The sequence below is a fragment of the Zootoca vivipara genome, chromosome 7, assembly GCF_965207765.1.
Source record: "Zootoca vivipara chromosome 7, rZooViv2.hap1.1, whole genome shotgun sequence".
Taxonomy (NCBI): domain Eukaryota; kingdom Metazoa; phylum Chordata; class Lepidosauria; order Squamata; family Lacertidae; genus Zootoca; species Zootoca vivipara.
Window position 1 is genome coordinate 87,313,076 of NC_142590.1, and position 16,176 is coordinate 87,329,251.

At 43.7% G+C, this 16,176-nt stretch overlaps 2 protein-coding genes and 1 long non-coding RNA gene across 11 annotated transcripts in view; 1 reads left to right on the forward strand and 2 right to left on the reverse strand.

Moving 5' to 3' along the window:
- Positions 1–719, reverse strand: part of DIDO1 (death inducer-obliterator 1) — a 71,079-nt gene extending 70,360 nt beyond the window's left edge. For all 6 annotated transcript variants that reach the window (XM_088674723.1, XM_035121389.3, XM_088674724.1 and 3 more), the window contains exon 1: positions 496–719. The gene's annotated coding sequence lies outside the window, so the exon portion shown is untranslated. The remainder of the gene's footprint in view (positions 1–495) is intronic.
- Positions 720–1,832: 1,113 nt separating this feature from the next.
- GID8 (GID complex subunit 8 homolog) lies at positions 1,833–10,775 on the forward strand. 2 transcript variants are annotated; one of them, XM_035123393.3, is made up of 5 exons: positions 1,833–1,904; positions 5,305–5,434; positions 5,897–6,093; positions 6,713–6,910; positions 7,915–10,775. In XM_035123393.3, the coding sequence occupies exons 2-5, from the start codon at positions 5,317–5,319 to the stop codon at positions 8,086–8,088; spliced, it is 687 nt and encodes a 228-aa protein (XP_034979284.1). In that variant the 5' UTR covers positions 1,833–1,904; positions 5,305–5,316; the 3' UTR covers positions 8,089–10,775. The 2 variants fall into 2 exon arrangements, with proteins under 2 accessions (XP_034979284.1, XP_088530852.1); XM_088674726.1 differs by lacking the exon at positions 1,833–1,904 and adding an exon at positions 2,617–2,920.
- A 1,465-nt stretch (positions 10,776–12,240) lies between these two features.
- On the reverse strand, positions 12,241–16,064 carry LOC148685175 (uncharacterized). 3 transcript variants are annotated; one of them, XR_015951199.1, is made up of 3 exons: positions 15,809–16,064; positions 14,778–14,842; positions 12,241–12,375 (listed from the first exon to the last, which is right to left on the reverse strand). It is a non-coding gene; the product is annotated as an uncharacterized LOC148685175 (long non-coding RNA). The 3 variants fall into 3 exon arrangements; XR_015951200.1 differs by having other exon boundaries at positions 12,252–12,372; XR_015951198.1 differs by lacking the exon at positions 12,241–12,375 and adding an exon at positions 15,444–15,625 and having other exon boundaries at positions 14,779–14,842; positions 15,809–15,975.
- Between the last annotated feature and the right edge of the window lie 112 nt (positions 16,065–16,176).

The window sequence follows — 16,176 nt, forward strand, 5'->3', positions numbered from 1 at the left end:
CGGGGGCCGGAGTCTACTTACTACTGCACTGCTAACACGCCAAGCGGATCCTGAAACAATTACTCGGAAGGCCTGTAATTAAAAAGGTGGGGGAAACACCGCAAACTCGCCTTCCTCCGTTTCTCTCTCTCTCTCTCTCTCTCTCTCTGGTGGCCACGTTATCACACCCCGGGCAAGGAGCGATTTCTTCCCCAAAACAACCCCCAAACCCTCCCACGTTCAAGGGGGGGCCTTTTACCGGGTGCCCCGGGGGCGTCACGAAGCCCTCCGACGTCACCCGATTGTGGTCTCACACCGCGGGGTTTGCACGAGCGACGGTTTTAAAGGCCCTGATCCCGACTTAACCCCGGGGGAGGGGGAAAAGAGAAAAGGCTAGATAGGGCGAGGTCGCTCCTCCCGCCGCCCCCCACCCTCCGCCCGCGCTGACTGCCGCCTTCTTCCTCCTCCTCCTCCTCCATTTTCCAGCCAGGCCCGAAGCGGCTGCCCCTCACTCACCGTAGAGGAGGGAAAATGGGGGCTCGAAGAAAAATAAGGGGGGCAGAGAGACTCGGGGGTGGGGGAGAAAGCGAGCGCGTTCCCGCCTCGGTGCCGGCGCCTCTCCTCCTCGCTGGGCCTCAGCCGAGACGGGCGGCGGCGGCGGCGGCCGCCATTTCCATTCCCTCCGCCTCCTTCTCTCCTTCCCTCACGGATCCCTTCAGACTTGTTGCTCCGCCCGCGCCGAGGCTGAGAGGAAGCCGTCGCCAAAATGGCCGCCCGAGGTGGCTGCGCGCGAAGCGGTGCGCGTTGGGCTGGGGGGCGGGGCGGAGGAGGACGCTCTGCCTCCTCGCGCGCAGTGGCGGTTGGGAAGGCGCCGAGAGGGAATCCGGGCGCGGAAAGAACCACAGAGAGAACGGGAACTTAGAGTGTCTCTCTCTCTCTCTCTGGTGGGGAGAGCGGCGCAGAGCGGCAAAGAAAGGTATCGGGCGCCTCCTCTGGACGGGAGGAAGAAGTGGCGCAGCGTTCTTAATCTTATGCTGGTCTGTGACCGAAATAAGTTTGATACAGTACTGTACTGTACTGATACTGATGAATATCAGTGTAATTAAAATAAACTTAAAATAAACCACCAATCAGTGGTGGAAGAACTTGTGAAACTAGTTTGGTGCACAGGGTGGAGACACAACCACAGATAAAAGCAATTTTGTTGCCAGAATTGCTAATAGGATTCTACTGGATTGCACTTCTAAACATTTTGGGATTCTTCTTAGGGACCTGCACTTCCTCATTGTGCAACCCAATAACATCTACTCAGTTTGCAGAGGACATTTCCAGCCCTACCTAGAGATCCTGGAACTGAATCTCCAACCTTCTGCATGCAAGTCACTAGTTCTAACACTGAGCTATGTCCTTCCCACAAGAAGGACGTCTTTTCACCCAAGCTTTAACTCTTCCATCAGATTCTATAATGCTGTTTTACTGTTTTTACTAAACAGTTTTGTCGTTTCGTTTTTGTATGTCGCTCAAGAATTTTTTTTAAAAAAAATATTAGAACTTAACAGCTTCATCCGGGAGCGCATTAGGCTCTCAATCACGGGGTCGTGGGTTCGAGTTCCACGCCTCCTAACGCTACGATTTTGTAGGCCTTTCTAGGATGCCCCTTCTTTATAGACCGTCCCTCCCTCTTCCCCCCCCCCGAGTGCCGATCCCCTCTCTCCGTCTCCCTCGTCTCTATGATCCACGCGACCTTTCTGAAGGGATTGGCTGAGGGCGGCTCGGCGGAGCTCTCGCGAGAGGCGCGGCCTGCGAGAGGCCGGCGGCGGGGGTGTGCGGGGGGGGGAGCGAGAGCGGCGCAGGGAGGCGGGGGGCGGAGCAGGTGACGGGGCCTGGCGTTGAAGGCCCGGCGGAGGCAGCGGCGAGCTCGGTCGGTGAGTAAAATGGCGGCGCCGGTGGAGAGAAGGATCACCTGTGGATGGGGGGAAAGGCGGCGGGGGCGGCAACCCGTGAGGGGCATGGGGGCCTCCTCCGTGGCGGGATGCGGCGGCGCCTGAGGGGGAAGCAGCCATTTTGGGGCGGCGTGAGGCCTGCCTGGTGGTGCCGAGGGGTCCGCCCCCGCCTGGGCCTGCTCTCGGCGGGAGAGAGGAAGGAAGCCCAGAGACGCGGCCGGGAGGAGCGGGGGCTTATGTCGCGGGAAACTCTGCCGCCGCCGCTTCTTCCTCTTCTTCCTTCCTGGGTTTTTTTTTCTTCTTTTCTTCCCCCCCCCCCAAATTGACACGACGCGGCCTCCCCGCCGCTTCGCGCCTGTCTCGGACCGGCCTGCGGGGACAGGGCCAATCTTCGGGGTTTCGCTTCTTTTACTGTTACTATTTATACACTGTTTCCCCCGACACGCTCGTTTTTATTTCAAGGAAATGCAAGTTATCTTGGAGCACTTTTTAAAAAAATATAAAATGGGGAGGGGAGGAAAGGGAGAAACTGGATCCGATTCCAACGTTGTGCGAAACAGATTGGAGCGCCTCTTCTTTTCCGCAAGCTTTAAAACGGCGCTTCTCGTTCTGAACGACCTTTTTGTTGTTTTGGTGGGGGGAGGAGGAGGGGAAAGGCTTTCTCTCTTTACGTTTATGTTTCGTTTTTACCCAGAAACACACACGTGGTTCATATTCGGCGTGACTTTTGTTTTTGTTTTATCGGAAACCGGAGCTTTCGGCACGCGGTACACATGGAAACCTATATACAGTACCGTGCAAGCAAAAAAAAAAAAAAAAAGGACCGACCTGTTCTCTACCCGTGAACTTCGTAGCCGTCCTCGCGTGTTACGTGTCTTAATTGGGGACGTCTTGATTTTTAACTGAGCTTTTGAAAGAGAAAAGCGGCTTCAGTTCTGGATGGAGCTGTGTCAAAGGGATGCTTCTATCCTAATAGATTCCGCAGCAGTTCCGTTTAGGTGCTTATTATGACACATTGCTTGAGCTTTATCTTTAAAGGGCTTCAGGTGAGCTCATCACTGGAGACTCCTACGAGGGGTATATTTCACAACACAGTCCTCAGCAGTTTTTTTCAATTCAGCCTGTGCTATTCTTGAAGGCCTAATGAGACTCTACAGAGGTGGTAGTGTTACCAGTGAGTGATAAATTGGCTAAACCTAAAATTTTGTCAAGGAATCATTCTAGACTGAGTAAGATACGTTTCATGGCAGCAAGACACCAGCTTTCAGTCTGGTGTTCAGCTTTCGTGCACCCAAAAAGGGTGGGATTTAAACATACAGCTTAATAGCAATTCCAAGATTATTTACCTGTCCTTCCAACAAATACAGTAAACATGGGACTTAGTTCTTTTATTTTACAAACAGGAAGCTTAGTGTTTGAGGGAGTGATTGCTCAGGGCCCCATTATTAACAGTGAGACTAATAGCATACCGGTATGTATGTTTAGTTGCTGCAAGGTCTCACTGAAACTTAATCCCAAGATTGCGTTCTGACTTGTTTTGAATGTGGTAGTCTGACTACAGTTGCTTTGTGTGCTACACCCAATTAAATATTTCACTTCTTTAATGCATCATTGGAACCCTAGTGCTTTGCATATTTTGTTCATTTTTAAGCTGCAGTTCAATGCAAACAAGTTGAAAGAAAGGCACTTCGAATAATTTTTGATATGTATTGAATATTATATTTCTGTGCTGACTGCCCATTATTAAGAGCAATTCTACGGTGACTTATCTATAAATAAGAATGTGCTACGTGTAAGAACTTACACTAGATCTTGTTAAGATGTGTAAGCAGTAAGCATTTTATTTGTAAATTCTTTCTATCATAATAAACTATAATTTGTGTAGCTGGATCAGACCATTGTCTTTCTAGCTTGGTGTTTCTAAAATTGACCCACTGGGCTGGTATGTGTAGGGGAAAACCTTCATCTGCAACCAGAGGCATGCTGACCAACTTCTTTTTTCTGTCATTTTTAAATGTGGAAGCACCTGTCCCCCATTAGAAAAGCTGTGAATAAGACCCTGCCACAAACATTGCATTGTGCAATGCTTCTGTTCGGGGTTCAAACCATTCCATTATTGTGCCTGCCCCCAGTTCTCCCCACCTCTGCAGTGTTTGATAGTTTGAAAAGTGCTTTTGGATCATGGCAAAGTTAAGAGAGAACAGCAAGAACAGCTAGGTGTGGAAGCAGATCTGAGATGCCTTCATATTTGTGCCATGGCCATTTGCTCTAATTAGTAATGTGTCATCAGAAGATGAGCTATGAACCAGAAAATCAAATCTCAGCTCTGTCAATGTGTGTCAATATGCAAGCCAACAATATGCAAGCCAACATTTCCTCAGCCTTTGTTCTGTAACACAGGGGTTTAAACACGCTTGTCTAGTTTGTAGGATTGTTGTGAGAATTACTGTGAGGATATATATATAAACTCCTTTGTGCACTCATGTATAAATGCTAATAATGATCAGGTGCTTGCCACTGCATGTCACGATAGCACTACTACTACTACTACCACTACTATTTATTTATTTATACCCTGCCTTTTTCACTTATGGGACTCAAGGTGGCTTACAGATAAAAACAAGCACAAAATATATAAACAATTATTAAAAACAACAAACACTGATAGAATTAAAACTGTACTTATCAAAATTGTTTATAACATACAAATAAGATGCAGTGCTGTTTTTATTGTAATTAACAGTGCATGTACTGTGATGAGCATTTGATAAGATGTATTGACCATTCTATAATGCTACATTTTAGGGTAGAACTGCTCATTAAATATGTGACCCCTGCATATAACAAGTGGGTTTGATTTCCCCCTTCTCCCTCTTTAATATCTGGGACAGTTCACCTATATCCTGACTTCATGATTTCTGCTTCCTAGTTCTTTTTACTCACTCTCTCTCTCTCTCTCTCTCTCTCTCTCACACACACACACACACACACACACCCTGCCAGCTGATCTATGCAGAGAAAGTTTGCTTATGCCAAGACTGATTACTGGACTATCTAGACCAGAATTGTCTCCTCTGATTGATAGTGACTGTTCTGTGTCCCACCCAGAACCCTTGTTTATCTGAGAAGGTTTTAACTGGCAGGGGAATAGAACCTGGGATGTTCTGCATACAGAACATTTGTGCTCTAAACTGAGCTGTTGTCCTGATGGAGTACAAGCTGTGAAATCAGGACGTGCATAAGTTTACTGTCTCTGGTTGCTGTTTTTTTTTTAACAGAGTGAACGGTAAAAGCTATCTCGGAAAAGTAGCGAGGTATTCTCTTGTATATGCTCACTCACAGTAATTTATCTTGCCTCTGGTTTTTTTCTCTCCCTTCCTAGTGAGGGACAAGAATGAGTTATGCCGAAAAACCCGATGAAATCACAAAAGACGAGTGGATGGAAAAACTTAATAATTTGCACATCCAGAGAGCTGACATGAACCGCTTGATCATGAACTACCTTGTTACAGGTAATCAGTCAGCTGGTTTAGAAAATAAAATTACCACCATAACCATGTATTCATTTGGGGCATCCTGGCAGTATTTGTGTATTGCTAGAACTTACCGGTACTAACCTTTCCCCTGCACACTGTTCTGGAGGTTCTCCTGACAGCACACCTGACCAATGGGGGTGCGTGTGGAGAGCAAGTAGAAGCCCTTCATCAATTCATTAGTTGAATCCTGTTTTAAGAAACTGGATTTATGGAAATATTGAGTGTACTACTGTTCCAATTAAGCCATTTATGTAGAAATTGTTCGATTTGGTTTTGCACTTTTTGATGTTTTATTTATTGTTTATGACTATTTTTGCTATGTTTCTAATTATGTGATTTGTAATGTTGTAAGCTGCCTTAACTTTGGAAAGGTGACATACAATATGATTGATTAAACCGATTTCCATTTTCTGCAAGCAGTTTCTTTTTGCATTTCAGAAGGCTTCAAAGAGGCAGCAGAAAAGTTTCGGATGGAGTCTGGAATTGAGCCCAGTGTTGATTTAGAGACCCTGGATGAAAGAATAAAAATTCGAGAGATGATCCTCAAAGGCCAGATTCAGGAAGCCATTGCACTAATCAACAGCCTTCACCCGGAATTGTTAGATACGAACCGGTACCTTTACTTCCACTTACAGGTAAGATTCGCATTGAAACTGACATTGATTACATTTTAAACTAATTGACAGTGGTGAGGGAAGGTTGCTATATTCAGAAAACCTTTTCTTCTTCTGTTTTGGTATCCTGCATGTATAGTGTGCATTCTTAACACACTTTGGCCTGGTGTAGATAGGAGTAGGCAGCATAATTGTATGCCCGCTTCCTTCTCCTGGGGGCTTTAACCGTTGTTTAGCATTATATCTGCAATGTTGTTAACCACTGTCTTAGTCAAGCAGTTTCCATCTTAACCTGAGGTTCAAATTAGGAATTGAAGAAAATTGTAGCGCCTGTTTTAAGAGGGAAACTAGTTACCATTAACCCTGTTAGTGCTGATTCAGGCATATTATTAAACCATAGTTAAAATGGGGAACCAAGGGGAAATTCATGCTAGCAAATATAACCTGATTTCTCTGACTGCTGCTTTTAACACACTTTTCAGTAGCTAGTTCCCAACTTCTAATTTAAAGGCTTCACTTGAATGCTCAGCTAACATATTTTTAGAAGAACATTGATCAAGTGAAAGAAACTGAATGAACTGTATTCTTTTTTTCTGTACGGTCTACCTATCTTTTTTCTTTTTTTGGTTGGCTGGTGCAGCAACAGCATTTAATTGAGTTGATTCGGCAGCGTGAAACAGAAGCTGCTCTGGAGTTTGCTCAGACGCAGCTAGCGGAACAAGGCGAGGAGAGCCGGGAATGCCTGACTGAGATGGAGCGCACTCTTGCCCTGCTTGCTTTCGATAACCCAGAAGAATCACCTTTTGGAGACTTGCTCAACATGATGCAGAGACAGAAGGTAATTGCGCTTAATCCCTTGTAACTAAAATTAGATGCTGCATGCCTCTTAAAAGGGCAATTTTAAGATTTGCCCTTTATTACATTATAAAGAAAAGCTGGCTGTACAGGTTTTCACTTTCCATCATCTTTTGTAATAAATCACGTGGCTTTTTTTCTGAAAGTTTGTGGGTGGCTTTCGGTTAGCTTATTTAGATTTTTAGTTCATCTTATGCCCCAAAGTTTGAGGATCAGTAGCATTTTTTAAATGTTCTGTGAAAAAGCAAGCTTGAACCAGTTTAATCTCTGGGTTGATCAAATGACATTTTACAGCACAATGTGTCTACGCAGAAGGAAGTCCTATTGAATTAAATGGGTCTGAGTCCCAGGTAAGGGGGGTTAGAATTGCAGCTTTAGCTGGTCAGTTGCTGGGAGCAACTTTTACTTGGTGAGCATTAGAACACCAAGTTACTTTTGTTCTGTTTTATTCTAACAGGATGAAAAAGGAAAATATTATAGACGACCTTTACCACTCCAGTAGGCTTTCTAAGTTACCACTTCCTTTATCTCAAAAAGACACACACTGATGTTTTGATAAGGAGCTTTATTTTTTATCAGAGGAGCACTCTTCAATCGGTTTACAAGCCTTCATGTGTAATTAAATACTGATGTTTTTGTGGAATTTGATACGAACGTCTGAGCTTTTGATTACGGACTTTGTTGAAAGGAAGTTACAGGGCTGGGAAATAGCCACTGAGAGCCTCTTGGCATGACCTCGTTCTTTAGAAATTGCAAAAGACGATTACTTTTTAAAATATTTCTATTTTGCAAAGTGCTCTGCAATATCCTGCAGCTCTATAGTTCCTATTTTACAGAGGGGGGCTTGAGACTGATATTTAGTCGCTTGCACAAGGCCATGGTACCTGCAGAGGAATTTAGTCCTTCAGGTCAAAAACTGTTGGTGGATCACGTTGACTCTGTGACATGCATATACTGTGCTAAACTGAGTTGCTCATCTCTCTCTAGGTTTGGAGCGAAGTTAACCAAGCTGTTCTAGACTATGAAAATCGTGAGTCGACACCCAAGCTGGCGAAATTACTGAAATTACTACTGTGGGCTCAGAACGAGCTGGACCAGAAGAAAGTAAAATATCCCAAAATGACAGACCTCAGCAAGGGGACAATTGAGGAGCCCAAGTAAAATGTGCAGGTGGACATTTAACACTCGGAACTGCACAGTTATATACATTTTTAATCAGTCTGTGACTGAAATATTTTTACTACAGTTCAGGACTTTGCAATTTGGTTGTGTGTGGGTTTTTTTGTTTTTCTTGGCAAGCATACTTAAAGGGAGATGGGTCCCTTTTTAAAATGCAGCAGATCAGCATTGAGAAGCATTGTATCACTTTGACCATCTGACTTAGGCTATGCACTGTCATACATTTTAAGCAAAAAACCAAGTCTTTCTTTTATATATATATATATATATACCGTGCTGAAGGTTTGTAATGTCTGGCTACTGAAACACATTTCGGTGGCCAGTGAATTAATGTTGAAGCTCCTGGCAACTCTCCAGTTAACCTGTCTCTCACTTGAATATTGACTATTTTCTGTGTTAATTTATAGCCAAATATGCATTCCCTATTTATAAACTAGCAACTGGTTGAAGTGATCATTTTGTAAACCTCATGGCAATGTTGTTTTTCTGCATAGAGTATAGCATAGGAAGCTTGTACGCTGTAATTGGACATAATTCCCTTGCTTTTAACACCTTGGTGACTTATTTATATGGGGCTGAATGTTATATTCATGATGGGCCTAGTTCTCTTCAAAGTATTGCTGACAATAAAAGCTTTTTATTTTATAGTTTTCAAGAATGACAAAAATATGCCTCTGAAACAAGATGAAATCACTTGGTAATTAGATTTTCTTTCATTGGGGCTTTATTTTTTCCTTTTTTTAAAAAAAAGCTGTAGTATTGGTGTGGGCGATAGCTACATCCTTAATGCCAACAGTGTGTCTCGGGGGGTGGGTATAAAATACTCAGCTTTGTTGTTAAGGCTGGGGCCATTTCCAGTTAGAATAAACGTCTGATGTAATGCTGATTCACTGAAATAGCATGGAAGTTCTTGGGCTGTAATTTATAATAATGGTGGTGGGGTTTTTATCAACAGTTTCCTGCCTTGGGTAAAGAGAACTGTGATTTTACAAATCTTCCATCTTGGAATTCCCATCTGGTATTGTGATCATGGTGATAGAGCTTATTTCTACACCAGCTAAAGGCCCTGTAATTCCACAAAGTCCCTCTTATTTGGTTGCTGCCTTGTAATTTTCGCTAAGGTGCGGGATGCTGCATCGCATGCATGACTGTATTAAAGGAATGTTCACTTGTTCCGCTGTTTAGTATTAAGCACTAACCCTTGCTATCTCAAAGATGGTGATACAAAACACCCATTCAGTTAAGTTGCCAGCAGGGCTGTTGAGGAAACGGCAGAATTCAGTAGAAAAGCTGTTAATAATGCTGCTTATAGTCCTGTGACTATTTGGCCACTGTAGATTCAATTCCGACACATGCACAAGCCTCCCATGCAAATCTTACATGAAAGTAGCTTCCTACCGGTTTGCGCAATCAACTCAGTAATGTTTTAGACGATTCATTGAAGACCTAAGCTTAGTGGGTAGACGATAAACCTAAAATGATTTGGCTTCTAGCATGCTTAGCTAGTCACTGGGACTCGCTAGAACAATAAATCACGTACTTTGAATCTCTTCCATGCAAACCTCATAGAAATATATGGAAAATGTTTGGGAGAGGTTCCTGGGGAAATGTTTCCCATAGTTGCTGATGGCTACTGTGAAAACTTGTTGGCATTTGTATGAAGCTTGGCTCTAGAGAAGGCAAGTCTAGTTGAATATAGTCCGTCTTCACCAACTGAAGCCACACAGTTTTAAGCTGTTGTGAAACCAACCACCTGATGTTGGATACCCGCGACTTTCAGTGTCATGGGGCTAGCTTTTTGTTCCTGACAGATGTTTCCTGTTAAATGACCTGTAGCTGAATTTAACCAACTGAAAACAGTTGTCTCAAAGTTTTGAGAGTTGCAATTTGTGTGGATAAAGATCTTTTGTTTTAAGGACAATGTGAAACAGTGAGAGTGAAATGGCTCTAAACCTTTCCTCAACTATGACTAGCTTTTCTTCCTGTTCTTGGCTGTTGGATGCAAAAGTGCAGGTTTGGAAAATATTTGGAGTTTCAGCTTTCAGCGCAAAGTTGAACAGGTCACTGCACCAGAAATACTGCACTGTAACCCTGCTTAAGAAGATTCCTGTGTGTTTAGAGCACAAGGTTTCTTCCAAGAGCGCACAGATAACTGGAACTTCCATTAGCTTGCTTAATTCATTTAATTTCAGAGCCAAATATGTGAATTTTCCCTAAGATGTTTAAATATGACAGTTGAGATTTATTTCCTTTGGGTTTTGTTAAAATATCACACACTGAAGCAGCTTTAATCTGTAAAGTTTTTTGGGTAACTTGAGAGAAAATATTTAAAATGGTATGAAAGAAAGCTATGCATTTTACAGAAAGTTCAAGGGTGTCATCCCAACGGTACTTTTAGGGATCTTTATATTCATGTGTATATAAAATAGTTTGCATATACAAAATATAATATAATCAGTTTGAATTATTCTCAAAAGGGGGAGGCTGTGAACCATAACTTATGAAATATTGTACACAGGAATCAGCCCTCACTACGTAAATGGATTTGTCATATGCATGAGAAATGTCTTATCCTGGTGGCTATGGATGAATGGTTGCAATTTTGTTAGCTCCATAATGTTAGATCGCCACTCTTAACTGCTTAGCATTAAATACCACTTTGAACAATACGTTTTACATTTGTGTTTTTGAAATGCTGTCATAAAAAGTATGTGTGGAAAATAAGTTTGAATGCCTCCCACTCCTTCACACTTAGTAACTACTAACAGCCACTGTAGAGGAGGCAGGTCTGTGTGTACCCTTGAAATAATATTCCTCAACCAGGTTCAGATTTCACATCAAGACAATTTTCGTTTCTGAGACCTTTATATATCAGGTTGTGGTGATTTGCATAATGATTTTGTGTGTGGCAATGTTTAGTTTAATCAAGTGATATTTTTAATGACCTAAAAAGTGGAGTAAATTTAATTTTTTTAAAAAGCAAAAACTAAAATGTCTGGTGAGCACTATCTTAAAAGGCAAACTTGTGCATAACTGGTTATGAGAACTTTTTTTACTAATACAAAAATTTAATTGATTGTACGAGTTTTATAGTCTTAAAGGTAAAGGGACCCCTGACCATTAGGTCCAGTCGTGACCGACTCTGGGGTTGCGCGCTCATCTCGCATTATTGGCCGAGGGAGCCGGCATACAGCTTCCAGGTCATGTGGTCAGCATGACAAAGCCGCTTCTGGCAAACCAGAGCAGCACATGGAAACGCCGTTTACCTTCCCGCTGGAGCGGTTCCTATTTATCTACTTGCATTTTGACGTGCTTTTGAACTGCTAGGTTGGCAGGAGCTGGGACCAAGCAATGTGAGCTCACCCCATCACAGGAATTCAAACCGCCGACCTTCTGATCAGCAAGCCCTAGGCTCAGTGGTTTAACCCACAGCGCCACCTGGGTCCCCTTTTTTATAGTCTTAAGACATATTTAATTGGATTATAGACCTACTTCTCCCCATTGCTCTGGAACAGAACTTGAGGGCAGTGCAGCATGCTGCAGTGGGAAGGAGGAAGAGGTGGAGTTGTGCTGCACAAACAAAAATACATTCTGCTTGCAATGCAGTGTTGGACGCAACCTGTGGCGTTTATGAGGAATAGGTTCCGTTGTTAAGAAGTTGCTGGCTTCCACCTGTTTCGAGAGACAACAAAGTGCACTTCTGGGGGCAAAGTCAAACCCCTGCGTTAGGAGCACCAAAGTGACCCTCCATGGTGTGCAAGCCTGAGCAGTGTGTATGGGGGTCCTCTGCTGCCCAGACGACAAGGCAGCCTTCTCAGCCTCTGACGCGTTCCAAAGGAAAGCCGAGTAATATGTTCGGCACCAGTTTGGCTGCAGGAGTTGCCGGAAGGAGGTGTACAAGACGCAATCCAACCATCTTAGGGACTCCACTCTTGATTTTTGTAGGGTTTACTCCTTAGCCCTTTCTTCTCCCAAAGATACCACACAAGGAAGCAGAGGTTTAGGATCAGAGTTTTCCTTCTTCCTTCCCAGGTTGATGAGTCCCATCTGCCCCTCACATCCCTCTACAGCACAGGCAGGCAGAAACAGTCTTTTTGACCACTGGACCCACTATTGGCCTCATCCGCTCAATCTGCTGGAGCCTATCTTCACATGCAGGGGAGTCCCAAACTCACCTAGGATTTGAGACCCATTGGCTATCCTCGCCTGGTTTAGCTGGCCAGTCGAAGCTGCTCCCGGGGTGTGGCTGCTGTTGCATGCTGACAACTTCTAGGAGCCACAAGTGAGAGCTGAGTGCAGGGTGGGGACCACAGGAGGTCAAACTACCCCAGAAGGTCCCCCCCCCAACTCCCCATACATTGCTCTAAACTGACAATCCCCTTAAATTCCCATAAAAAACAACATTCCTAGCATAGATTTCTTGGCTCAATGAAGACCACATTCATGGAATATTTTAAAAGACAGAAAAAGAATAAACCCATACCTAGCTTTGAGCTGAGGCTGCGGGTAAGTCCTCAATGTTCTTTCCTTTTAATGAAAGCCATACACTGTTTTTTTTAAAAAAAATCAGCATTTCCAAAGGCACACGGTTCCTATTTTCCTTCTCTCTAGTTATTGTGCTCTTCGATTTATGGTTTAAAAAATCCCCTAAGAAGGCCTTCAACGTGTGATAGAGCCATTTAAAAGAATATACCTGTATAATAAAAGAATGGAATCGAGCAGTAGAAAAGACATGAATGTGATCCGCACAGAATGCTAGAGCTTCCTGAAAGCCAAGGTATTGTGAGGAGGAGGAAGAATTAACACCCAAAGCATGCTGAATTGGAACCCAGGGGTGCCACAGTCCAGAAGCTGCATTTCTGATACTGGCTGAGACTAAACCGGATCTCTATTTCAAAATGTGATTGGGTGGGTGGGCTTCTCTGGGAATAGGTGTTTTAAAGAAGGTACAGATTTTATAGAACATGACAGCTATACATGCTGCATTCATTAAACCTGCGAGAGCTACAATATCCTGGTTCTGCCCTCATTATTTCTCAAGCAGATTAGAACTCTCTTCAACGAGGATGAGATGTTATTATGACAATGGAAGAGTGTGCATACGGAACACTATTATGTAAAACACTTCTTCAATAAGGGTGCAGCATGATCCTTAACTGTAGACTAGACAAATAATTTAATGTCAATGCACTCTTCAGTATGCAAAAGAACTTTGTCCTTTAGGATAACTAATTGAGCAACATTCCTGTGCTGGGACTACTACGTTTTCAAATGTGTAAGAGAATTTGAGTACAGTGGTGCCTCGCTAGACAAATTTAATTCGTTCCATGGGTCAATTCTTATAACGAAAAATTCGTCTAGCGAATCCCATAGGAATGCATTGAATTTTTTTAAAATATTATTTTTGCCCATAGGAACGCATTAATTGAATTTCAATGCATTCCTATGGGAAACCGCGATTCGCTAGACGAATTGTTCGTAAAACAAATTCGTCTAGCGAGGCAACCTCCACTCGAAAAATCCTTTCGTTAAGCGAAAAATTCGTCTTACAGGGCGTTCGTCTGGTGAGCCACCACTGTATAACCTACGTTTTTGTAAGCAGTATGTACATTCGATTTATTCTATTCCAGACTGACATTCCTAAAATCTTAAGAGCTACATGCTCAATAGTGGTTGTCAATTATAATTTTGTCACCTGAACCAAATTAGCAGTCTTAAATATGAAGATAACCTAACCGGTGAGAGTGCCTTGTTTGTTTTTTCTACATGTATTAAGAACGTATGGGCCACATACAGTATAATGCAAAGAAAGCAAAGCTATACCTCTGAGTAAGCCATGTGCACATGGTTCAAGCTGTGCCATAAGAGCTGCTTAAGTTCATGTGTTAAACCCTATAGTGTCCAAAATGACTGAATTACTCGCCTTCATTTCCTAAACACTGAGGATTTGGGATCCTTTGCAACAGTGTACATTTACACTAGACTAGAGAAAATCCAATTGGATTGCTCTCCCATACTATTTTAGACACCTGGTTCATATACAGTATTTAGATGTGTAGGCACTCAGCCAATGCAGATTTTCTGGATGGTAGACTTTGCCTATAAGCCTCCAACTGATGTTCACTCAACTGGGCCCAGAGCTGTCATGGGTTAAATGTGGCAAATTTATAGCCAATCCAATTCTTCATACCAATGGGCAAAACAAGTTTCTACTCGAGGGAATTAGGGCAGTGTCCAGTAACCATGTTTTCACCTGCTTACAATAAATACAGGCGTACTCTCCACTTGCCCAGGGGTTACGTTCCCGGGTACTGCATGAATATGTAAAATTGCATACAGCTTGGAAGACCATCTAAAAAGCTAAATTCCACCACAATCACTCCCTCCAAACCTTTATCAAACTCCCAACTCTCCCAACTCTCCCCAGGCTTCAAAGACTGATGCAAAAGCTCATGGGATTGCTATTTTCCTGCCGTTTTCACAACATTTTTGCAGTTTCCCCACTTTTCTGGTCATTTTTGCCTTTGTGACGCCTTTCTGCAGTTTATATTGATTTCTTTAATTATATTTGCCAGCACCACACATACGTACGGTTTGGAGTGAATTGAAGATGCGTAAGTGGAGAAACCTCTCAATGAGATCGGAAAACTGGAAAAACAACAACCTCTTACCTAAATTATTGCACGATTTTATTGAACTTGTTATGATGCACCATAACAAATGTTCCAGAGATTTCCTACAAAAGAAAAAACACGATAGTGTTGTAAACCACCTTGAAGCACCTTTACTGAATTGAGGAATAAATATATATGCAACACACAATTATAGTTCACTACTCCTGCCAACCTAGCAGTTCGAAAGCACGTCAAAATGCAAGTAGATAAATAGGAACCGCTACAGCGGGAACGTAAACGGTGTTTCCATGTGCTGCTCTGGTTTGCCAGAAGTGGCTTTGTCATGCTGGCCACATGACCTGGAAGCTATACGCCAGCTCCCTCGGCCAATAATGCGAGATGAGCGTGCAACCCCAGAGTCGGTCACGACTGGACCTAATGGTCAGGGGTCCCTTTACCTTTACCCTGCTCAGCAGCTCCTATTTCCAAAGTGGCAGATTTGGTAAACAAATTGCAACATGCTGTCATTTTTTAAAGAATAGAATAGAATAGTAATTTATTCGCCAAGTACTTACATCTTGTACTTGGAATTTGCTTTGGCTTATTTTACAATGTAAAAGGATTTTTATTTGATTAGCTTTGTGTCTTGCACCCATTCTGGTGGCAAGCGCGTATTTCATTTCCTTTTTTTCAAAAGGGACAGCACTGACTTGAAGCACTCACTAAGTTTGCTCTGGCTTCAGAGAGAACCAGCAAAAGCAGAGGCGCGCGCAGGCACCACCTCTCTTACGCATCTGCCTTCAGTTTTCTGTTTGCGAGTGGAAGACCTTGGCAATTTCCACCCTCCGTCGATCCCTCCAGCGGATTCCGTTTGTAAACATGGCGAACAGGATCAAAAGGTGCTGCTGGAGAGAGAACGGAGACGTCAATCTCAGAGCGCAAAGTTCTAGGGACGGAAAAGCAGACGCTGCTTCGCGCGCTCAGCAACAGATTTTGCAAAAGAACGAGAGAGCAAACCGCGCGTGCGATCTCCAAATCGCCCAGCAACAACGCATCTTGTTTCGTATCTTGGAAAGCATCATCCTGACCTGAGCAGAGCTGCTTCTTGAAATATCTCCGCCTCCGGCGAGACCGTGGCCTTTTCTGACTTCTGCATCCGTCTGCAAACGCGTCTCTCCCGGGCTCCTCCTTTTGCAAGCATCGCCCCCGAGCAGCCTCGACCTTCTGCGGCGAGACTTCCTGCAGAAATCCCCACACAGGAAGAGCAGACGCTGAAAAAGTGACACGTGGACTTGGTGCTCATTGCAGGAGGGCGAAATAAAAACTCCCCTCCGGATCCCAAACGCGCTGCGCGCAGGTTTTAGCTTCCTCTGCCAGCAAACTGTCAAGGCGAATGGATTCACTTGGCCGAGGGGCCGGTGGCTGGGTTTCCGCTCCCGCTTTTAAATTAAATCAG

Coding starts and splice junctions, on each gene's coding strand:
- GID8 (XM_035123393.3), top strand. CDS start 5,317: ATGAGTTATGCCGAAAAACCCGATGAAATCACAAAAGACGAGTGGATG. Junction 5,435..5,896: donor CATGAACTACCTTGTTACAG/GTAATCAGTCAG, acceptor TTTGCATTTCAG/AAGGCTTCAAAGAGGCAGCA. Junction 6,911..7,914: donor ACATGATGCAGAGACAGAAG/GTAATTGCGCTT, acceptor ATCTCTCTCTAG/GTTTGGAGCGAAGTTAACCA.